This window comes from Chiloscyllium plagiosum, chromosome 2 (genome assembly GCF_004010195.1).
Source record: "Chiloscyllium plagiosum isolate BGI_BamShark_2017 chromosome 2, ASM401019v2, whole genome shotgun sequence".
In the NCBI taxonomy this organism is placed as follows: Eukaryota; Metazoa; Chordata; class Chondrichthyes; order Orectolobiformes; family Hemiscylliidae; genus Chiloscyllium; species Chiloscyllium plagiosum.
The window spans coordinates 41,949,710-41,974,610 of record NC_057711.1 but is presented as its reverse complement, the minus strand read 5'-3'; the positions used below and the strand labels follow the sequence as shown (position 1 = coordinate 41,974,610).

The 24,901-nt window shown below is 39.3% G+C and overlaps 1 protein-coding gene across 6 annotated transcripts in view; it reads right to left on the bottom strand.

Annotated features, from left to right (window-relative positions):
- Nucleotides 1-24,901, bottom strand: part of xrcc4 (X-ray repair complementing defective repair in Chinese hamster cells 4) — a 383,221-nt gene that overhangs the window by 124,330 nt on the left and 233,990 nt on the right. For 5 of the 6 annotated variants that reach the window (XM_043708498.1, XM_043708491.1, XM_043708485.1 and 2 more), the window contains one exon: nucleotides 9,261-9,396. In XM_043708498.1, the coding sequence (XP_043564433.1) occupies nucleotides 9,261-9,396 (136 nt within the window). Of the gene's footprint in view, nucleotides 1-9,260; nucleotides 9,397-24,901 lie in introns of those variants that run through there. The other variant, XM_043708531.1, reaches the window with a different exon arrangement.

The window sequence follows — 24,901 nt, the reverse complement described above, 5'->3', positions numbered from 1 at the left end:
GAGCATTCCCTCCCATCCACTCATTCCAACTTTGCCTCTGCAATGCCCAGTGAAGTCTATCAATATGTTTGGTGTTTGCCTAAACGAGTCTTCTCTATTTTGATCAATCACAAACTAGGATTTCCAAGAAGTTGGCAGTTAAGTTTCACTTCTTCAGGCTGCTTGGAAGACATTCATAAAGTATTTCCATTGTCTTCCGGCAGGATTCCTGCTCTATCTAAATTTTAAGTAGAACAGTTGGTTCAGAATGTCATTCAGGCATACAATTAATAAGTCCACTCTAGATGAGCTGGTGTCCAGCTCTTCCAAACAACTTCCTGAAGCAAAACACCTCATCCTCTTCAATGATTAAGATCATTGTGGATCATTATTCTGATTCTGTATGCCTCCTTTCAATTATGATGAAAAACACCAAAACCTCAAATGTGTCAGCGTAGTTTTTTTAGCAGATTGAGGAAAAATATTTGCAGACCAGGATATTAATCTAAGAAGTTCATGGTTTACTGGTCAGCAGTAATCCCAGTGTTCATGAATGCTTCAATGACTTGGTCAACCAACTGCAGACATCGCAGAATGATCATGAGGAGAACCTTCACAAAACCATAGGTCATAGGAGTAGAACAAGGCCATTCAGTCCAGCGAGTCGACTCTGTCATTCAATGAGATCATGGCTGATCTGATAATCGTCGTTGAGAGTGTGGTGCTGGAAAAGCACAGCAGTCAGGCAGCATCCGAGGAGAAGGAATCAACTTTTTGGGCATAAGCCCTTCATCACGAATGAGGCCGATGAAGGGCTGATGCCAAAAACATTGATTCTCCTGCTCCTTGGATGCTGCCTGACCTGCTCTGCTTTTCCAGCACCACACTCTCAACTCTGATCTCCAGTATCTGCAGTCCTCACTTTCTCCTGATCTGATAATCTTCAACTCCAGTTTCCTGCCTTATCCTCATAGCCTTTGGTTCCATTAATGGTTAGAAATCTACCTTTCAGCCCTGAATATATTTCGACCCAGGCTCAATTGCCCTCTACGGTAAAAGAAAATAAGACCTTCAGAGAAAATAAAACCTCAATTCTGTAATAAACTGGTGACTCTTTATTCTGAGATTATACTCTCTGATTCTGGACTCTCCCACAAGGGGAAACAATCTTTCCTCATCTAAGCTGTCAATTCAAATAACAATCTTGTATGTTTCAATAAAGTCTCCTCTCATTCTCCTAAATTTCAATTAGTATCGGCCCACCTTGCACAATCTGTCCTCATAGGAAACTCCATCCATATCAAAGATCAACCCTGTGAATATTCCCAGGAGGGACCTGCCTCCAATGCAAATATATCTCCCTGATCTGATCTGTGCCATGTATAAGTTTAGCAAAACCTCACTACTTATACATCCCATACCCTTTAAAATAAAATGTCAACATTCTATTTCTTTTCCCTATTACCCAATGAACTTGGAGGCTAGCTTTTAGTGATTGCCCCAAATCCATGTGCTGCAGCTTTCTGCAGTCTTTCCTCATTAAAAAAAACAGATAATCTATTCTTCGGCCAAAGGGCATATCCTCTTATTTTCTTACATTATATTCCATTTGCCAAGTTTTGTGCACTCACTTAATCTGTCTATATCAGTCCATAGACTCCTTGTGTTTTCACACGTGCCTTATTTTTGCAAACTTGGTGACAGTACATTCACCTTCCTATCCATGTCAATAACAGTTATGGTAAATAATTGGGGCCCAGCACTGACGCTGTGGCCATCCACTCAATAAAGGTTGTGATCATTAAAATGCTCCCTTTATCTCAAGTCTGTTTCCTATTAGTTAATCAATCTTCCAATCATGCCATTATTCTATCCCCAACACCATGGGCTCTTATCTTATTGTGTAATATCTTATCGAATCTACTGGTTTCTCTTTGTCTATCCTGCTTATTATCTCCTCAAAGAACTGAAATAAATTTGTTAGCTCTGACTTCCCCCTTGTGAAGCTATATTAGCTGTGCTTGATTTATATGATGTGGAGATGCTGGTGTTAGAAGGGGTTGGACAAAATAAAAAAATCACATGACACGGGGCTATAGTCCAAAAGGTTTGTTTGAAACAGCTTGAGGAAGAGACCGGGAGCTCCGAAAGCTTGCGGTTTCAAATAAACCTGTCAGATCTGGTGTCATGTGATTTACATAATGCATTTCCAAATGCTGTGCTGTTATGATGGATTCCAACATTTTTCCAATGACTGATATTAAGCTTAAAATGGCTTATAGTGTTGCCTTTTCTACTTCCTTTTTTGAATAAGTGTTACATGGCAGTTTTATAATCCTCTGGGACTTTTCCAGAATCTAAGGATTTTTGGAAAATTACTACTGGTGCATCATTTCTGCAGCTAATTCCTTTAAAATCATACAATGCAATTCATTAGGTCGAGGGAATGCATTGGACTTCAGATCAATTAGTTTCCCGAATACTTAAGTCTTATAATAGGTGTGTTTATTTGCTCACCCGTTAGTTCCTTGTTTATTTAATATTTTTATAATGCTATGAGATTCTCTACAGTGAAGATAAATACCAAGTATTTGTTCAAATCCTCCACCATTTCCTGGCTCCCTATTATTACTTCCCTAGTTTATGTTCTTGGTTACATCTCTCTTGCTTTTTACATATCTAATTAAGCTCTTACTGTCTGGTTTTATGTTATTTGTTAGTTTACCTCATTTTATTTTCTCTCTCATTATTAGTTTTTAATCATCTTTTGTTCACCAATCTTGCCTAATCTTTTGATTTATCACCAATCTTTGCCACATTAGAGAATCCTTTTCTTTCTGATACTGTCCTTCCCTAGTTAACAACGTTGGTTTATCCTCTTCCTGAGGATCCTTCTTCCCCACGAGGATATATCTTTGCTATGAGTTATGAAGTATTTTTTCAAGCATCCACCATTGTTCATCAACTTTGTTTTCTGCTATCTACTCCAGCCAACTAGACCCCTCATTTCAATGTAATCACGCTTGCTCAAGTTTGGCACAGTTGTTTCTAAAGAGAAAGTGAGGACTGCAGATGCTGGAGATCACAGCTGAAAATGTGTTGCTGGAAAAGCGCAGGAGGTCAGGCAGCATCCAAGGAGCAGGAGAATCGACGTTTCGGGCATGAGTTCTTCTTCAGGAATGAAAAAGGACTCATGCCCGAAACGTCGATTCTCCTGCGCTTTGGATGCTGCCTGCCCTGCTGCGCTTTTCCAGCAACACATTTTCAGCACAGTTGTGTCTAATCCAAGATTTTTCTCTCAGATGGAATACTAAATTCTGCTGCAGTCATGGATCTTCCAAATCAAGTGGCAAGAAAGTTGGTTCAATAGAAGGATCCTCTCCGAAAACAACATTGAGTTGCTAATCACTCAACTGTTAGCACCTTCAGTAAATTAGCCAAAGGCTGACATGAAGGGTGTGTGGCACTGCATTTAATTCTATGTAGAAATGCTAGATTTAGGCATTCAGATTAAGTTCCCATCATTCTGAAATATTTTCAACATTTTGTGTGACATGAGGTTTTTGACATGCTATTTTTGAAGCCCAATTCCTTTAAATTGGATAAATCAAATTCAATTGCTTTGTTGTAATTTTGTATCACGCTGCATGACATCAAAGCACAAACTGAAAACAAATTGTGTTTACATAGCACACTTCACTATCTCAAGACATTCTAAAGTGCTTCAGAACTAATGAATTATTCTTGTAATTTGTTCACATACTGTATAAGGAATGCCACAGTCAATTTATGCTTGGTCTCAAAACATCAGCAAGATAAATAAATTAAACTGGAATTGTGGTTTTCGGATAAATATTGACCAGAACGCCTCTGATTTTCTTCAAATTGTGCTGTGAAATCTTTTCAATTTATTTATGAAAGCAGATAGGAATTCAGCTCATCATTTCATCTGAAAGATGGGATCTCTGATTGTCGTGCAGTACTGAGTGCAGCATTGTGTGCCCAAGTACTTGAATGAAGCTTTAATCAACTGCCTTTTGAGTTATAAGTAAGCAGGCACAAAGGGATATGATCCATTTGTCCTTTTTAATTGTCTCCTTTCATTCAAGAGAGTTTTTTTTTGAGATTTTGCACTTAGTTAATGTACCAACAGAAGTACTGAAGAAGAGCTCAACTTGACAGACAGATTTCTGTTCTGAGATTTTGTCAATTTCCTGGGTCAGAGTCATTTAAATTGTTTTGCAAATAATGGCTGTAGAAGATCTAACGCAGGTAACATGCCTGGCAATCATTGTGCTACCCATAAGTATAGTGCAAACATTTTCACAAAGATGCCTTAGCACCTGTGATAATAATACTGGAAGATCTCCCTCCACTGCATGTTGTAACATTGGATTTCGGGGCAGAGAAGCATCCGTTGCAGCCTCCTTTTCTATTGCTTCTAAGTTCCTTTTGCACTACTCAAATCTCATTGATTAAATATGCAAATTATGGGTCTTTTCATTCCCCAAAGTATCAAACATGAGGATGCCAAGGCTAATTACCAATTTAAAAATCCAATTACAGTGCAAAATAATTTCAATCTGAAGACAACAGGAAAATGTCAGTAATTGTGTACGTCAAAGAATACTCAGCCTCAGCAAGATCTGGCTCATTTTGCTCAGAGTTGGCTAAAATAAAATGTATGTGATTGAGACACTCCATTATTATTGCGCAGAAAATTATTGAGAAGCATTTAGCTACCTGGACGAGACACATATTTGACTCAATTGAGTTCAAAATGGTGGACACGCAATATCTATATTTGTGATAACATTTGATGACACTGAAAAGATCAATTTATTTGGAGGTAAGACGTGATAATGCACAAGAGTTGGCACTGTACTGCAGGTCTTGTTGAGCAGAGGAAAGGCAGCAGCAAGTCAGCCTATGTTCTTGAAAGTAACTTATTAATTCTTACTGACAGCTATAATTATCATCCAAAGTCAGAGATTCAAAGACCTGTTCATTTAAAAACTTAAGAAAGGGTCTGCAATGCCAAGATTGATTAAATGTTGAACAAAATTAAGGAAAGCAGAACAAACCTGAAATGAAGTGCAATTTACATTGGCACTGCTTCTATAAAGTCTGTTCCAAGTAAAGTTAACTTCAGTACAAAATGTTCCTCTCAGTACAATCACTTTGCAAACGTTTGCTGATTCATAACAAGATACTTGTGTGCAAACCAATTGTGGATCTATAGTCCAATTTGCAACATAACGTTATACACCAAAGCTTTGTATTCTGCAATGCTTTGTTAATGTGGAAATTGCCAGTCAAACAATTTATGCCAAATACTGTTGTAATCTTTGCACCTTCATTTCCTATTTGTGTATATTCCACTTTAGTTATTGTTTTGTTTTTTCCTCAGCAAGGCAGCAATTCTGAGAATGTACCACTTTCCCATCTATTATCTCAAATTTACCTGAAGCATTCTTGGAGACTAAGCGTATTGGATAACCAAGTCTTAATTTGAAGTTGCTGACTTAAAATGATTAATTGTCATGAATTAAAATCATGCAAGTTGTTATTCACAACAATGAGTTTAAATATCACGAACTTACAGTTAGAAGTGATGCCCAACGATTTATCAGTTAAAATGTGGTTGGCATAAACTAAACTAATCATTGTTTCAATTGCATGAAAAATGAAATCTTGTATTCATACAGCACTCTGTACATAGATAAATACATCGATGGGAAAAAGAGAAAGACCAAAGGATAACAAACATCATGGGATCATGAAGGCAGACAGTGAAGTAGCACTGAATTTTTTGGAGAAAATTCTGAAGTTTAAGATATAGTGATTGAAAAACAGCCAGTGGACAGAAGTGTGGCAAAAACGTATGATGCTCAAGAACAGGGATATATGGCAGAATGTGATATGAGGGCATTTGAAGATGAGACCACTGTCCTTGAAGGTGATTTGTTGATACTGTGAAAGTAGCATCACATTACAAAGATAGCATCAATGGGTAGGTGGTAAATTTTTAACAGATGAAAGGGAGAACTAGGCAAGGAGAGTAGTTGAGAAATCAATTCTTGCTGACTTTTTCTTGCATATGTTAAACGGTTATGAGCTTGTAAGGCCAGGTTTAGTGCTTCTCTATAATTATTCTTGAGAAGGCGGTGCTCTGTTTCTTGAATCACTGCAGATCTTGTGTTTTAGAAACCCCCTTAGAGCTGCTATAGAAGGGATATTTCTGTTTTCTTTTACACAGCAACAGTAGAGGAATGCTAATGTAGTTTGAAGCAAGAATAGAAAGTGGCTTAGAGGTAAACATGCAGATACTGATGTTCCCATGGGTATGTGATCCTTGTTCACGTAGGGAGTATAGGTTTTGAGTTTGAAAGTTGTCTTGCTGAATTGCTACAGTACATCTTATTGATGGCATGCTCTGCTGCCATTTTGTGCCTGGAGTGGAGGGAATGAACGCTTAACTGGTAAACTGCGCTGATCAAGGAAGCAGCTTTATCATGAATGGTGGCAAATTTCTCAGAGTTTGGTTGATTTTACACTTATCTAGGCCAATAGGAAATATCCATCACACTCCTGACTTGCGCATTGTATATGATTAACAGGCTTTGGTGAGTACAGAAGTAGATAATCAGCACAGAATTCCTAACTCTGACTTGCTTTTGTAATTACAGCATTTATAAAATTGGTTCAGTTAAATTTATGATCATTGGTAACCACCAGGGTGTTGATAGTGTGAAATTCAGGAATGGAAATGAATATGAAGAGGTGGTGGTTAGATTTCTTTTGTGGAGATGGTCATTACTTAGCACTCTGTGGTACAAATACAATTTTCCACTTATCAATCCAAGCCTGAATGTTGTCCAGGTAGTAAACTAATTTATGTGCTAACTGGTTTGGAGCTGAGTGGCCCTGGCAAAATGTGAAGAAACGTACTATTCTATATTTGTTCCACCCTGCTACTACACTATAATGGAACCCCGGAGATTAACTTGTACACAAACAACCATTTTCAGCAGTTTTGTCATTTCCCTTGAATTTCAATTAATTTTCCCAAAAGTGCCCATGTATATTTGAGTAATAGCTGATCTCATGTAAAAGTCGACCCCCTATTTTTGGCCAAATAATTTGGAATTTTCCAGCTATCTCATGTAAAAGTCGATCCTAGTTCTTCAGATAACAGATCAACGTTTATGAGTCAGTGCGTCGGCTGTTACCTCCCGCTCCAGCTTTCCCGTCTGCCGGTTGTTACACTCCGTTCCCAGTTTTCCAGTCCGCTGGCTGTTGTGCTCCACTCTGGGTTTTCAGAATTACCATAATTTGGTTTTGTTTTCTTTATTCGGTCAGAGATCAATTGGGGTTCTGTATGAATACAGTATGAATTTTGACGGGCATGAATTTCAGCCCCTCAAAAATAGTATCCATGTAATTGTCAACCCCATAAATTTAACCTTAAAATTTTTTTTAAAAAATTGACTATTACTCGAATATATACGGTATTTCAGAAGTTTGGGAGAATCCCAAAAAACATTGAAGGCTATTTGATAGGTTGTCAGAGATTGTTGATTCCTGCACTAAAATGAAGTACAGGTCACTTTATCAAAATTAAACTTTGTAACTAAAAATTCCTCTCGAAGTAAAATTTAAGAGATCACTGAGTAATTTGACTTGGAGTTATTTGAGTTCAGGATATTTCTTATTCATGATCTGCTTCTTTGAAAATGGATGATGATATTGCTGCAGTTATCCTTGCTATACCAATGTCATTGTAACACCTTCCCTATCCAAACTGAGGGTCTATTGAAGTCAATGTTTGTTGTAGTACAAACATTTAGAATGAGGCAATTTACCACCAACATTTTTATTTTTTAAAAAATGAAACAATATTGTCAGTCTTTAATAACGTAACCAAAAGCAGAAGTATTCTTCCTTTACTGAAATGGCCAGTGGGTTTAGTCACATGTAAGAAGAGAGGTGTCAATGTAAGATCACTGGAGTAGTCATCAAGAAACTCAGGCTAATGTTTGGAGAACAAGGCTGCTATCCCGCAATAGCGGATGGTAAAATTTTAATTCAATTTTTAAAATCTGGAAGTTAAAATTAGTCTAATGTTAACAATGCAACTACTGTCAATTGCTGTGAAAACACAGTTGGCCATTAGGGCAGAAAATTTATTATTCTTACCTGGTCTGACCTACATGTGACTCTAGACCTACAACAATGGGGTTGACATGTAACTGCCCGTTATGGCCACAGCCATTGATGACCTTAGCAAGCTACTCAGTTCAAGGAGCAATTGGGGATGGGCAACAAATCTGACCCAGCCGCTAATAGCCACACTCCAGGAACAAACAATTCAACAAAGAACACAGTCCCTCACCTGAATGCTGAACTCTAATTATACTTTTTAGGGATGACCAACCTAAGTATGATGAGATATTAAAACACACAAGAGTTTTGTTGCTCTTAATATATTTTGCCTTTCTTTTTCTACAACAGGATCACATTTCACATGAATAATGTTTAATTTTGAAATTTCATGCATAAGTGGAATATGAGTTGTCTTAACCAAAAGAAAACTGCAGGAGCATTACAGAATCCAGGTACAACAATGTCAAAAATGTCTTTGTTAGGTCCATACCCAACTCTAAATAGATCCAGGACAGAACTTGAAACCAGTGGATATCGGAGAAACTCTGAAGGAACATAATTACTTTACAGAAAACTTATAATTAATTTAAGCCATATACTAATTTGAATAACCATGATGTGCAGGCACTGTGTTGGACTGGAATGGACGAAATCAGAAGTCACAGGACACCAGGTTATAGTCCAACCCGTTTATTTGAAATGACAAGCTTTAAGGGCGCTGCTCCTTCATCGGGTGAAGTTCACCTGATGGAGCAGAAGCACTCCAAAAGCTTGTGATTTCAAATAAACTTGTTGAACTATAACCTGGTGTCGTGTAACTTTTAATTTGAATAAGTTATTAATAAGAATTTGAATAAGTTACTGCTGTACAACATTAATCCACATAACCAATTAACTCACTTGTAGTTCTAACTCATCCATGTAGCGAGTTTACAAACCAAAACGCCTGCATAATATTTCATCCACGATTGACACCATGAGATGCTAATATAGAAATAGATAATATATTTGCATGACATCATCGTACACTCCTTTAATGGAGGTATTAAAGAATTTCAAGTTTATCTCATTCAGTTCACATATAAAAATTACTTCATCTCTTAGAAAATTCTTACCTCTTTTCTTGAGAACCTTGTGGGATTTCTTCCACTTTATTCTTCTGCTGCGGAAATCGATGCCTTCGCTTTCGACATGGTGCTACATCAACCAAATCGCTCAGAGAGCTGCATATAGGATCACTTTGTGGTGGAACTGAGAAAATAGGAGACAATTGTAATAAATATATTTTTATCCTCGTCTGAACTACCGATTTCAAATCTAGAACACCAAAAAACCGTATAGATCATAATAAAAACAGGAAATGATGGAAACATTTAGCAGGTCTGGCAGCATTGGTAGACAGAGAAGCAAGGTAGTTATGAATTAAAAGCATATATTGTCAGGCTGAAACACAGTAAGGAGCAGGCCCAGTGGCATTTTTTTTGATATTACCAACCTGGAAAGAGCTCAAATTTAATTTAAAATGTCATTTTTTAATATTCCCATTATTCAATCAAAGCTTGCCATAAACTGATGAATAGCTAATAACTGATGTAAAACATAAGAATATACTCACAAAGTACGCAATTCTACCTTGGTCTCCAATTTGAACCTTCTTTCAGAACCTGGACTAAGCTTTTGTGATTACTCATTCATTATATTTTAATCTGTTTTGAAAGCTTGCACTGTGTTCTGTGGCAGTTCCATACATTACCAAAAAGTTTAAGATTAACTACACGTCACAAAAACTACAAAATAATATGTCAAAATATTTGCCACACCGAAAGTTCCAGAATTATCTTCAGCGGAAACTGATATTCCTTCATTGATAGAGAGAAGAAAACAACAGTTATTGAATTTGATGTGCATGCGTGAAAAGTTATTTATTTTTGACCAGGAGTCAATCAGAGAGCAGTGAAAGTGAAATGACCTCTGAGATGCACAATTTTGTGTTGATTTAAGAATATGTAGTTTCCCATTTTATGGAAAGCTTAGCTGCTTTTAACATACCTTAAGTCTAAAGTAAAGTTAACTTTCATGCAAGTTTCCCACTTTAACTTTTCTTAAAAAAGGCCAAAGAAAGTAATATTACTCTAAAAGAAACAAAAACTTACTGCTGTGATACTGTTTAACAATGACTTGAAATAACTCATGATAAGCTAACACAAAGTGAGGTAATAGAACAATGTCACTTACAACTGGATTTGGGAGGATTGCAGAGCTTTGATCTGATTCATTAGTTGTGAGATCACTCAGCACTATCACTGTATTTTGGTTAAGTAATAGCAATATCAGTGGACTAGTAATTAAAAGCCTGGTGTAACGTTCTGTGGAAAGGAGTTTGAATCCCACCAAGGCAGTTGAATTCAGTAAAAATCTGGAAACAAAGGTTAGCCTAATGGTGACTACGAAGGAATGGTTTATTGCTGTAAAATCCCATCTGGTTCACTAATGTCCTGTCGGGAAGGAAATCTGCCATCCTTATCTGGTGTGACCTGTATGTGACTTCAGACCCACAGCAATGTGGTTGACTCTTAACTGCCCTCTAAAATGACCTAAAATGCCACCTATGTCATAGCACAGAATTGCTACAGAACAGAAGCAGGCCATTCAGCCCACTGTGCCTACACCAACCCTCCAAACAGCATCCCACCCAGGCCCATCTCCCCCCACCTCATCCCCACAATCCCTGCATTTCCCATGGCTAATCCACCTACCCTGCACATCTCTGGTTATTATGGGCAATTTAGCTTGGCCAATACACTCAACCTGCACAACTTTAGACTCTGAGAGGAAACCAGAGCACGCGGAGGAAACCCACACAGACACAGGGAGAATGTGCAAATTCCACACAGACAGTCACTCAAGGTGGAATCGAACTAGGTTCCTGGAGCTGGAAGGCAGCAGTGCTAACCAGTGAGCCACTGTGCAGTTCCTTTCAAGAGTAATTAAGCAGAGGCAATAAATTGCCAGTGGTACCACATTCAATGAATGAATAGAAGAAAATGCTGCTCCTGCTGTTCAGAATGTGAGTTTTTAAAATTGTTCATGGGGCATGGGTGTTACTGGTAATGCCAGCATTAAATGCCCATCCAAATGGTGATAGAGATGCTGATGCTGAGATGCTTTGTTGAAATATTGCAGTCTGTGGGGGTTAAGTACACCCATAGTGCTGTTAAGAAAGAGGTTCTGGAAATTGATCCAGTTATAATGAAGGAATGGAAATGTATTTCCAAGGATCTCCTGCCTTTGTCCTGGTAGGTGGGAGATGTCATGGATTTGGGAGCTACTGTTGAGGGAGCCTTGGTGTTTTATTGCAATACACTTTGTTGATGATACACACTGCTACAACTGTGAATTGGTGGTGAAGGGAATCAATGTTATAGGTGATGGACAGGATGTCAATCAAATATGCTACTTTGTCCTGGATGGTGTCAAGTTTCTTTGGTGTTATTGGAACTAAACTCTTTCAGTCAAGTGGACTGTACTCGATTACACTCCTGACTTGTGCCTTTGAACAGATTTCAGAGAGACAAGAGGTGACTTTCTTGCTGCAGAATTCCTAGCTTCTGACATGTTCTTATAGTCACATCTTTTAAATGGCTCCTCGCAGAGTGTTTTAGGGAACATCTCCGGGACACCCGCGCCAATCAACCCACCGCCCCGTGGCCCAACATGTCAACACCCCCTCCCACTCAACCGAGGACATGCAGGTCCTGGGCCTCCTCCACACTGCTCCCTCACCACCCCACACCTGGAGGAAGAACGCCTCATCTTCTGCCTCGGAACACTTCAACCCGAGGGCATCAATGAGGACTTCACCAGTTTCCTCATTTCCCATCCCCCGACCTTACCCCAGTTTCTAACTTCCAGCTCAGCACTATCCTCATGACCTGTCCTATCTGCCAATCTCCTTTCCCATCTATCTGCTCCACTCTCCCCTCTGACCTATCACCTTCATCCCCACCTCCATCCACCCATTGTACTCTTTGCTACCTTCTCCCCAGCACCCCCATCCCCCGGCCATTTCTCTCTCCACCCTGGAGGCTCCCTGCCTCCATTCCTAATGAAAGAATTTTGCCTGAAACATCGATTTTCCTGCTCCACGGATGCTGCCTGACCTGCTGTGCTTTTCCAGCACCACTCTAATCTAGACTCTGGTCTCCAGCATCTGCAGTCCTCACTTTTGCCTTTTAAATGGCTGGTCCAGTTCAGTTTCTGGTCAATAGTAATTCTCAGGATGTTGTTAGGTGATGTCAGTGATGGTAATGCCATTTAATGTCAAAGCGTGACATTAGATTCTGACTTGTTGGAGATGGGTACTGCATAGCACATTGTGTGGCATGACTGTTCCTTGCCATTTATCTGCCCAAGCTTGTGTGTTGTCCAGGTCTTGCTGTTTAAAGATATGGACTGCTTTAGTACCTGAGGAGGTGTAAATGGCTAAGAACATGTGCAATCAACAGCAAACATACCTACTTCAGACGTTGTGATAGAGGGAAATTCATTGCTGAAGCAGCTGAACACAGGACACCGCCTTTAGGAACACCTGTAGAAATGTGCTGGGACTACAATGATTGACCTTCAAAAACTACAAGTCTCTTCCTTTGTGCTACGAATGACTCCAGCCACTGCACTGTTTTCTGTGATTCTCATTGACTCCGGTTTTATTAGGGCTCCTTGATGTCACACTTAATCAAATGCTACCTTGGTGTCATGGGCAGTCACTCTTACCTCATCTCTGTCAATTTTTGTCAATGTTTGGATCAAGCTTATAATGAATTCAGGAACTGAAGGCACATGGCAGAATCTCAAACTAAGGGCAGTGAACAGGTTATTAGTTTGCAAATGCTGTTTGCTAGTACTGTCAATGACATGATCCATCACTTTACTGATGAGTGAGTGCAGATGAGTAGATTATTAATTGGATTGGATTTGTGCTGCCTTATGTGAACTGGATATATCTGAGAAATTTTCCACCATGGCAAATAGATGCTAGAGTTGTAACTGTATGAAACAGCTTGACCAGGCAACTGATTATTTTGGGAACACAAATCTTCAGAGAACAGCCTTTGAAGTATTCAGTGTCATAAGCTGGTTCTTGATATGACGTGGTGTGATGCAAGTTTATAACATATTAGACTTATTTTGGAAACTTGTACTCTAAATTAGAGGTATTGGTTTACAGTCTTACGAAAATCTGATGGCTTCTTTTAAAGAAAGGATCAGAAAGTTCTCTATAACACTGAATTAAAAGCAGCTTTTCCAAGAAATCATGGGAATTAAACTAAATGACTCAACAAACCACCTGGTAAGATAATTGTTTCTCTGTTGACTTGAGTTTTTACAAACGGGGACAGGTGGCCAGGAGCTACAAGTGGGATTGGTTCACATGAATAAAATTCTTATTAGCAGAATGGCATGGAAGTTTTTGTTGGATTTAAGAGCAACAGAGATGGAAAGAATTTAGAAGTTGCTTTCGGAGTAGAAATAGACAGGACTAGAAAAAACCCTATGCTTTTCTTAGGGTTTTCTTAGTGAGGAAATATGAATGAGTTTGCCTGTCTGCATTACTCAGAAAAAGATGGAGAGTTCAAGGGAAGGAAATGCTTGTGACTTCTTCATTTCAGTAGAAATCTTAAGGTCATGTTAGGAGGGATACCTCACTGAGGTTGAATCTCTGCATAGAATACGACTGGGAAAAAGGTTGTTTTATTTCAAAACTGTTTATGATAAGAGTTAAAAATTGTCATACATATAGTTTTTATTGTTCCATTGTGTAATAAATTTATGTTCTTTTATTAAAAATATGTTGACAGCCTTCTATGATTATGTTCAGTTACAGACCACCGTGGTAACTAAATACCAAAAATAAAAATGATGATCTATCAAACCAAATTTTATTCTGGAATCTGATTTGTCTAGTTTCCATAGGCTGTGATCATGGGGAGGGTTTTTGGGGGACAGAAATTTGTATAATTTAAGAGGGATGCTTGACATAGACAAGAGTTATTGTACATGAAAACAGGAGTAGTTGTGCAAAGTTAAAAATCACACAACACCAGGTTATAGTCCAACAGGTTTAATTGGAAGCACTAGCTTTCGGAGCGCCGCTCCTTTATCAGGTGAAGGACCCAATGAACCTCCTGATAAAGGAGCAGTGCTCCGAAAGCTAGTGCTTCCAATTAAACCTGTTGGTCTATAACCTGGTGTTGTGGATTTTTAACTTTGTACACCCCAATCCAACACCTGCATCTCCAGATCAGGAGTAGTTGTGAAACTTGTTATGTGGATTGGAATTTCAGAATGGTTTTCCCCATTGGTAAGACCTTTGTGGGAGCAGGAAATAGTGTGAGTGGTTCATTTGAAGTCTTGGACTAAGGCTGTATTTATAGATATGCTTGAAGTAATTATTCAACATTTAGAACTAAAAGCAGGGAAACTTGAAATTGAACACCACTAGAATGAGGTAAGATTTAATTGGAAATAAAAAAGACATCTTAACTGGTAGAAAAAAAAAGCAATGGAAATTACAGAGAGAAAGGAAAACAAATCCGGAAAGAAGAAAGCATGAATTGAGAAGTGAGGAGAAATAAAAACAAAGAAGTGGAATTGAAAAAAAACTGGAACTTCAAAGAGGTCAAGAAAACCGACAACATGATTTGCCTTAAAGAAAAGCTTAGAGTAAAGGGATAAAGAGGAAGTAGTAGAGCTGAATGTTATTTGAATTGGAGGTGTAGTGGACAGTGAAGAGGGTTACCTCAGATTACAACAGGATCTGGACCAGATGGGCCAATGGGCTGAGAAGTGGCAGATGGAGTTTAATTCAGATAAATGCGAGGTGCTGCATTTTGGGAAAGCAAATCTTAGCAGGACTTATATACTTAATGGTAAGGTCCCAGGGAGTGTTGCTGAACAAAGAGACCTTGGAGTGCAGGTTCATAGCTCCTTGAAAGTGGAGTCGCAGGTAGATAGGATAGTGAAGAAGGCATTTGGTATGCTTTCCTTTATTGGTCAGAGTATGGAGTACAGGAGTTGGGAGGTCATGTTGCGGCTAGGCCACTGTTGGAATATTGCGTGCAATTCTGGTCTGCTTCCAATCGGAAAGATGTTGTGAAACTTGAAAGGGTTCAGAAAAGATTTACAAGGATGTTGCCAGGGTTGGAGGATTTGAGCTAAAGGGAGAGGCTGAACAGGCTGGGGCTGTTTTCCCTGGAATGTCGAAGGCTGAGGGGTAACCTTATAGAGGTTTACAAAATTATGAGGAGCATGGATAGACAAAGTCTTTTCCCTTGGGTCGGGGAGTCCAGAACTAGAGGGCATAGGTTTAGGGTGAGAGGGGAAAGATATAAAAGAGATCTAAGGGCAACTTTTTCACACAGAAGGTATGGAATGAGCTGCCAGAGGAACTGGTAGAGGCTGGTACAATTGCAACATTTAAGAGGCATTTGGATGGGTATGTGAGTAGGAAGGGTTTGGAGGGATATGGGCTGGGTGCTGGCAGGTGGGACTAGATTGGGTTGGGATATCTGGTTGGCATGGACGGGTTGGACCGAAGGGTCTGTTTCCATGCTGTACATCTCTATGACTCTATGAATGAGTAGGATTGCAGAAAGCTACAGGACTGAGTGATTTGGGAGCCCCTGTGTGTAAGTCACAAAAAGCTAGCATCCAAGTTAAGCAGGTGATAGACAGAGAAAATGTAATATTGACCTTTATTTTAAGGAAAATGGAGTCTAAAAAATAGAGAATAAGAGTTAAAACTAGCCAAGGCACAAGTCAGACCATGCCTGGATTACCAGTAAAAGGTTTGAGCCTTTCCTTATCTAAAGAAGAACTGGCATTGCAGGCAGTTTAGAGAATGTTCTAGAAGGTTGATTGAGAGGTTGAGTATGTGTGACTTGTACTGAATTGAGTTTCGAAAAATGTGAGGACATGTTATCAAATCATATAAGATTTTTATCAGGGCTTGACAGATGAGATGCGAAGAAGTTGTTTCCACTTGTGGGAAGTCTGGAAACAGATGGTGATACAGTAAGGGGTGCCTACTGAAGACAGAGATAGAGGAGGACATCTTTTCTTGTAGAGCTGGTGAATTTGTCATGCACTTTACATCAGAGGGCTGTTTAGGATGGGTCATTAAAGGATATTCAAGGTTGAGATACAAACTTCTAAACAATAACGGAATCAAGTATTGGGATGAGCAAAAAGGTCTACTTGAAGTCACACTTAGCCAATCGTGCTTTGATAGGAAAGACAATCAGTTGTACCTCACCTCTGGAATTTAATTGCTTTGACCATGTTAAACCAAGGCTGTAATTAAGTCAGGAGCTGACCTGGCCCTGATGAGTCGTGGCCAAGTTATTGGTAAGCAAAAGCCACTTGATAGCACAGTTGATGTCCCCTTCTATTACTTTACTGATGATCAAGAGTAAACTGATGGTCGTTTGAATTTGACCTACTTGTTTTCTGATTCCAATGGGGTAAAGGCCTCTCAAGGTTAGTTACCTTAAGCATACATCAGATTTGACCTGTACTGCGGTGGAGAAATGCAAAACTTCTTTCAATCCATGGCGCAGAACCAGTAACATGCAACCAATCTAAACAAAGAGAAAATTCTTTTTCAATGCTAAAATGAAGAAGCATTTTACTGCATCAAGATAGGATAGACAGATGCTTTTCTGTACAGAAAACAGAAACTCGGAAGTCCAACATTTTATTTCGTTGGAATATTTGCGAAGAATGTGCAAACCTAAATAAAACATGTTGGCTGCATATTTTAATCAATATTTAATTGTTCTGATCACTTAAACTGCAGATGAGGAGAAATTTAAAATGTAGTAATGGTCGTTGTGAGCCAGCATCCTGAGTGAAATTTAAATGTCTTTCTTGCTGATGGGATACATTTTATTTGGCTCAGTGCCTATGTAGCATCTTTCAAAATATTATGGAACCTCTTACACTGTCTCTTTTTGATGAGTCTGTCTGGGGAGAGTTTGCATCCCATATGTCACAATTTTTATCTTATTTTCATAGTCGGGTCTCAGCATTCCCGGGCCCTTTAGTGCACTAAAAAGCACTAACTTTCTCTATTGATTTTGAAAAGTTACTTCAATAAATTTATACTCCATTTTTTATGTTGTACTTATACTATAAGACATAGGAGCAGAAGTATATCATTCAGTCCATTAAATCTGCTCCACTACTCAATATGATCGTGGCTGATCTGATAACCTTCAACACAGTACGGTGGCTAAGTAGTTAGCACTGCAGCCTCACAGCACCAGGGACCCGGGTTCAATTCGGGTGACTGTCTGTGTGAAGTCTGCACATTCTCACTGTGTCTGCATGGGTTTCCTCTGGGTGCTCGGGTTTCCTCCCACAGTCCAAAGATGTGCAGGTTTGGTGAATTGGCCATGCTAAATTGCCCATAGTGTTAGTTGCATTAGTCAGAGGGAAATGGGTCTGGGTAGGTTACTCTTCGTAGGGTCGGTTTGGACTTGTTGGGCCGAAGGGCATGTTTCCACATTGTAGGAAATCTAATCTAATCAAACTCCACTTTCTTGCCTTTTCCCCCATAACCCGAGATTTACTTAGTGACTGAAAATCTGCCTACTTAATCTTACATATACTTAATGACTCAATCTCTACAGCCCAACGCAATAATGAATTCCACAGATTCAACACCCTTTGAGATAAGAAACTCCTTCTCATCCCTGTCTTAAATGAGCAATCACTTCCTCTGACATGTCCACTGAATTTAATTTGTTTTTATTTATTCACAGGATGAGGGCATCACTGGCCAGCATTTACTGTGCCTCCCTAAATGCCCAGAGGGCAACCACAGTCAACCACATTGCTGAGGGTCTGGAGTCAAATATAGGCCAGACCAGATAAGGATGGCAGTTTACTTCCCTAAAGCGAACCAGATGGGTTTTTCTATCAATCAACAATGGATTCATGGTCATCATTAAACTTTTAACTTCAGATTTTTAATTGAATTCAAATTCCATCATCTGGTATAGTGGGACTGCAACCGGATCTGCAGAACAGTACCTGGATCTCTGAATTAATAGTCCAGATAATGCCACTAGGCTGTTGCCTCCTGCATGACAGGGAATGAGCTTTCCATATCTATCCTGTCAAGTCTCCCGAGAATCTTGTTTCAACAGGGTCCACTCTTATTCTTCTTAACTCCAATGAGTACAAGCTTGACCTACTCAACTTCTTCTCATTAGACAGCCCCTCCATAACTGGTCTCAGTCTAATTGACATTCTTTAGACTCATTGAATGCCAGTTTATCTTTCCTTATATACCCAACACAAAAATTCAGTTTTCTACCTGTGGTTGAACTAGTGCCTTGTACAGTTTTAACAAAACCTGCCGACTTTTATACTCAATATCCTTTGAATTAAAGGCCAATTTTCATCTGCCTTCCTTATTACCCAGTGAACTTGCATGCTAGGTTTTGTGATCCATGCTTTTGAGGTTTCCAAATCTGCCTGCTTTGTAGCTTTCAGCAGTCTTTCTCCATTTAAACAATATTCAGCTTCCCTGTTCTTTCTGTCAAAGTGCACAACATCACATTTCCCCACATTGTGTTCCATCTGCCATGTCTTTTCCCACTTGTTTAACCTGTCTATATTCCTTGATGACTATGTCAGCCTTACAAATCGCCTTCAAACTTAGTCATCCACAAACTTGTCTATTGTACATTCACTTTACTCATCCAAATCATTAATAATATTGTAAATTATTTTAGTCCCAGAACTAATCCATGTGGCACTTCACAAGTTACAGGGTGCCATCTTTCATAAGTTAACCAATCCTCTACCCATGCTAATATACTACTTCCAACATCAATGGTTTTTGTTTTACCGAGAAGCCCAATGTGTGGCACCTTATCAAATGCCTTATAAAATCCAGATTACATCCACTGTTAACTTCCCAAAGAACTCGAGTAAGTTTGCAATGTACAAACTCCCCTTCATAAGCCATGCTTACTCTGTTTAATCCTAATATGTAAGTTGTTACATCCTTTGTAATTGACTCTAATAGTTTCCCAACAGCAGATATTAAGATAATTGGCCTACAGTTATCTGTTTTTTTACTCCATTACATTTTAAATAAAAGTATTCCATCGGCAATCTAAGAATTCACGGAAGATTGGATGAGTGTAACCACTATCTCTGCAGCTACATCTTTCGATATTCTGGTCATGAGGTCCACGGGACTTATCATTCCTCAGTGCATTAGTTTCTCATCACATTTCTCGAGTTATAGTTATTGTATTTAGTTCTTCACTACCTTTTACCTTTTTATTATTTAGTAATCTGGAAAGCTTTTAAACAGCAGTGTTAATATTCTCTACTGTGAAGACTGATGCAAAGTATTTATTCAACTCCTCTACCATTTCATGGTTTCCCACTATTATTTCCCCGACCCCATTCTCACAGGGGGTGCATGTGCACTTTCCTCTCTTCCTTCTTATATGTTTAAAGAAGCTCTTGGTGTCCATCTTGATATTACTACCAATATTGCCCTTAAAACTTATCCCCTCACTTTTTTTTTTGGTTGCCTTTCGTTGATTTTTAACAATTCCCAATTCTTTGGTTTACCATTAATCTTTGCCACTTTGCATGGTTTTTCTTTCATTTTGATGTTATCCTTAACCGCTCTAGTTAAGCACGGTTGGCTTATCTCCTTCCTAGAATCCTTCCTCCTCATTGGGATATATCTTTGTTGTGAGTCATGAACTATTTTCTTCAACTATTATTGCTGCTGTACTCCCTTCCCAATCTACTCCAGCCAGCTCTATCCTCATTCCTTTGTAATTACTCTTAATATATCTCAGAGTGCAATCAATGAGGGAGGTTCATGCATTCGCTGTATGCCTCTGATATGTATAACTCATTAAATGTCAATAAATACCCATACATTTCTCCTCATACTTATCAAACAAAAGTATTATAACTATATTTGATATTACAAATCACAAAAAATTCTGTGAACCTTTTAAGCATATAAATGAATTTTCTCCTGGAGTTCTAAACAGCTCCGACTTAATTTTGTCATTTCCAATGCCAGCTTTGACTGGATTAGTAAACCAGTTGGAGTTTACAGAATACTTAGAAAAACAGAACTAATGGGAAATCTGGGATTTCTATGCTCCTTCTTTAAATCCATTAATAGCTGGAAACATCAATAAAATTGATTGTCCTTCATTTACCTCTCAGCTAAAATGCATTCTGTGCCAGGCAGTGGCATGTTAATTGCTGTTGGAAACATGAGCAGTGACAGCATGAACAAAAAAGTGTCGTGTCATTCACACCATGAAATAATCTCAGCTCCCTTTTAAGTGCTAATAGAATAATTATGTTGCCAGCACAGCTGTAACATGGCATCTCCACTTCCTTTCCTTTGTACAATGATTTAAATGCATCACATACATTTTGTTCATACAGTCACCGATACATAATTCTCAAAGGGAGGATTTCACACAAAATTTGTTTAAAACAAAGATGTTTTCTAACTGGCATCCTTGATTAGATTACTTGCCTGAAGCGTTCCCATACCATGAAATAGCTCTTTTCCTCCTGCTGCTTTAAGTAAATTTGGCATTTATCCAAAAGATTAATTCTGCTGAATCTCTGTGTTAAACATCTAAGTCTGAAAATCTAAGGAATCAAATAGATCGGGCATTGAATTATTGATCATCCCAGGTTAATATTTTGGTTGTGGACATGAATAATTGAGATAAAATTTAATGCAGCTCACGTATTAAATTTTAATTTAATTCCTACCATTTAAAAGGTTGTATAGGAATAAATTTAAGAATTGGGCTTGTATTTTATGTATTTTATATTTTATGACATCAATGATGGTGTCATGTATTACAAAATTCCAATGTTACTGCTTCATTGGCATTATTTAAGCGACATTGAATACAGGAGTAAATGGGATGATAATGAAACTTTGGTATTTCAAAGATGACTCTCTGAAGAATATCTTTAATTAAGCAGCAAAGCTGTGCATGCTATTGTGTTATAGCTAATTGCTTACTGCTATTTTCAATTCTACTTAGAGTCATAGAGATGTACAGCATGGAAACAGACCCTTCGGTCCAACCCTTCCATGTCGACCAGATATCCCAACCCAATCTAGTCACACCTCCCAGCACCTGGCCCATATCCCTCCAAACCCTTCCTATTCATATACCCATCCAAATGCCTTTTAAATGTTGCAATTGTACCAGCCTCCACCACTTCCTCCGGCAGGTCAATCCATACAGGTACTATCTTCAGCATGAAAAAGTTGTCCCTTAGGTCCCTTTTATATCTTTCCCCTCTCACCCTAAAGCTATGCCCTCTCGTTCTGGACTCCCCCACCCCAAGGAAAAGACTTTGTCTATTTATCCTATCCATGCCCCTCATGATTTTGTAAACCTCTATAAGGTCACCCCTCAGCCTCCGATACTCCAGGGAAAACAGCCCCAGCCTGTTCAGTCTCTCCCCATAGCTCAAATCCTCCAACTCTGGCTACAGCCTTGTGAATCTTTTCTGAACCCTTTCATGTTTCACAACATCTTTCCAATAGGAAGGAGACCAGAACTGCACACAATATTCCAACAGTGGCCTAGCCAATAATCTGTACAGCCTCAACATGACCTCCCAACCCCTGTACTCAATACTCTGACCAATAAAAGAAAGCTAACCAAACACCTTCTTCACTATCCTATCTGCCTGCGACTCCACTTTCAAGGAGCTAAGAACCTGTACGCCAAGGTCTCTTTGTTCAGCAACACTCTCTAGGACCTTACCATTAAGTGTATAAGTGCTGCTAAGATTTGCTTTCCCAAAATGCAGCACCTCGCATTTATCTGAATTAAACTCCATCTGCCACTTTTTGGCTCATTGGCCCATCTGGTCCAGATCCTGTTGTAATCTTCACTTGATTTAATTGTTAAGTTCTTCTTTAAATGAATACAGAGGATTTTTTTCTCTTGTCGTATTGTTAAGTTGAAAGTTCTTCTGTTCTTGTTTCAGACTACTGAGGTTTGCAAATGAAAGCAACAGAAAAGATGAATGCAAATTTTTATGGTGTCTTTCACAGCAACAGGCCATCCCAAAGGAATAGTACAGCAAATGAAGCACTGTTCTGTACAGTAGCATATCAAGGAAACAAACCAAAATTGGAGGTTTGTCTCTATCCTAACAATCCAATGAAGTCTCTGACACATTTGGCTATATTTACATGCATTGAGGCAGTAGGAGGTCTGATAACTGAACGGTCCCTCAATTAACTTCACAGGAAAACCTCTGACCCCTGACAGGGGATTCCAGAACAAGGAAAGAAGAGATTCGACAAACAGAGCAGGGATAATGGTGCTCATAGTGTTAGAGGTAAGGTGCTAGCATGATAGAAGCATGGTTGTCTGGCAGGAAGCAGAGAGTGTGGGTCCTTCTCAGGGATGCAGGCAGTGGGAAGTGGTGTTTCATCAGATTCCGTATTGGGACCACAAGTTTTTACTTTGTAATTAATGAGCTAGGTGAAGGAACTGAGGGCATTCTGGCTACGTTTGCAGACGATACAAAGATAGATAGAGGGACAGGTAGCATTGAGGAGGCAGGGAGGCTGCACAAGGATTTGGACAAGTTAGGAGAGTGGGCAAAGAAGTGGCAGATGGAGTACAACGTGAGAAATTCTGAGGTCATGCACTTTGGTTGGAAGAACAGAGGCATGGATTATTTTCTAAATGGGGAAAAAGTTCTGAAGTGCAAAGAGACTTGGGAGTTCTAGTCCAGGATTCTCTCAAGGTAAACTTGCAAGTTGAGTCAGTAGTTAGAAAGGCAAATTATGGCATTTACTTTGAGAGAACTTGAATTTAAAAACAGGGATGTACTATAGGGATCTAGTCAGACCACATTTGGAGTATTGTGCGCAGTTTTGGGCCCCATCTTTCAGGAAAGATGTACTGGCCCTGGCGCGTGTTCAGAGGAGGTTCACGAGAATGATCCCGGGAATGAAAAGCTTAACATATGAGGAACGTTTCAGGACTTTGGGTCGATACACGATGGAGTTCAGAAGGATGAGGAGGATTCTAATTGAAACTTATAGAATACTGAGGGGCCTGAACAAAGTAGATGTTGGGAAGATGTTTTCATTGGCAGGAGGGACGAGGATCGAAGGGCACAACCTTAGACTAAAGGGATGGCCTTTTTGAATGAAAATAAGGAGAAACTTCTTCAACCAGAGACCGGTGAATCTATAAATGATTTTGTAACAAAGGTTTTGTTATAGAGATCCTTTACTTTGTACATTTCCTCTTGACTTATGTATGATTAGCAGAGAGGATAAGTATTCTTACTTGACCAAGACTCAGCCCACTTTTTGTCATTTATATAAATGATTGGATGTGCACATAAGAGGTATAGTTAAGACGTTTACAGATGACACTAAAATTGGAGAACAGGATCTTGATCAGATAGGCCAATGGGTTGAGGAGTGGCAGATGAAGATTAATTTAGATAAATGTGAGGTGCTGCATTTTGGGAAACCAAATCTTAGTAGGACCTAAACACTTAATGGGAAGGTCCTAAGGAGTGTTGCTGAACAAAGAGACCTTGGAGTGCAGGTTCAAAGCTCCTTGAAAGTGGGGTCGCAGGTAGATAGGATAGTGAAGAAAGCATTTGATATGCTTTCCTTTATTGGTCAAAGTATTGAGTACAGGAGTTGGGAGGTCATGTTGCGGCTGTACAGGACATTGGTTAGGCCACTGTTGGAATATTGCGTGCAAATCTGGTCTTCTTCCTATCGGAAAGATGTTGTGAAACTTGAAAGGTTTCAGAAAAGATTTACATGAATGTTGCCAGGGTTGGAGGATTTGAGCTATAGGGAGAGGCTGAGCAGGCTGGGGCTGTTTTCCCTGGAGCGTTGGAGGCTGAGGAGTGACCTTAAAGAGGTTTATAAAATCATGAGGGGCATGGATAGGATAAATAGTCAAATTCTCTTCCCTGGGGTCAGGGGGTCCAGAACTGGAGGGGCATAAGTTTAGGGTGAGAGGGGAAAGATATAAAAGAGACCTAAGGGGCAACGTGCATGGAATGAGCTGCCAGAGGAAGTGATGGAGGCTGGTACAATTGCAACATTTAAAAGGCATCTGGATGTGTTTATGACCAGGAAGGGTTTGGAGGGACATTGTCTGGGTGCTGGCAGGTGGGAATAGATTGAGTTGGGATATCTGGTCGGCATGGACAAGTTGGACCGAAGAGTCTGTTTTCATGCTGTACATCTCTATGACTCAATGACTCTATAATTCACTGCCACAGAAGGCAGGGGAGGCCAAAATTGAGATAGATAGGTTCTTGACTGTTACGGGGATCAAGGGTTACAGGGAGAAGGCAGGAAAATGGGGATGAGAAACATATTAGCCATATCCTAATTTCTGCTCCTATGTCTTATGGTTATATAATGAAAGAGAAATACTCCTTCAAAACTTTGTGACAAGAGTCGGGGGAGATTCACTTTGTGTATGTGCTTTATATTCATTTGAATTTAGCCTGGCTCGGTATATTTAATTCCAAGTTTGCTTATTGTTATGCACTTCCTCCAGGCTAAAATCTTTCTGCCAAAGTACAGTGGGGATCCGTTCAGTTGTTAAACCATCGCAGTGCCTCAAATATATGTAAGTAGTATCTTGCACAAGAAAGAAATGCC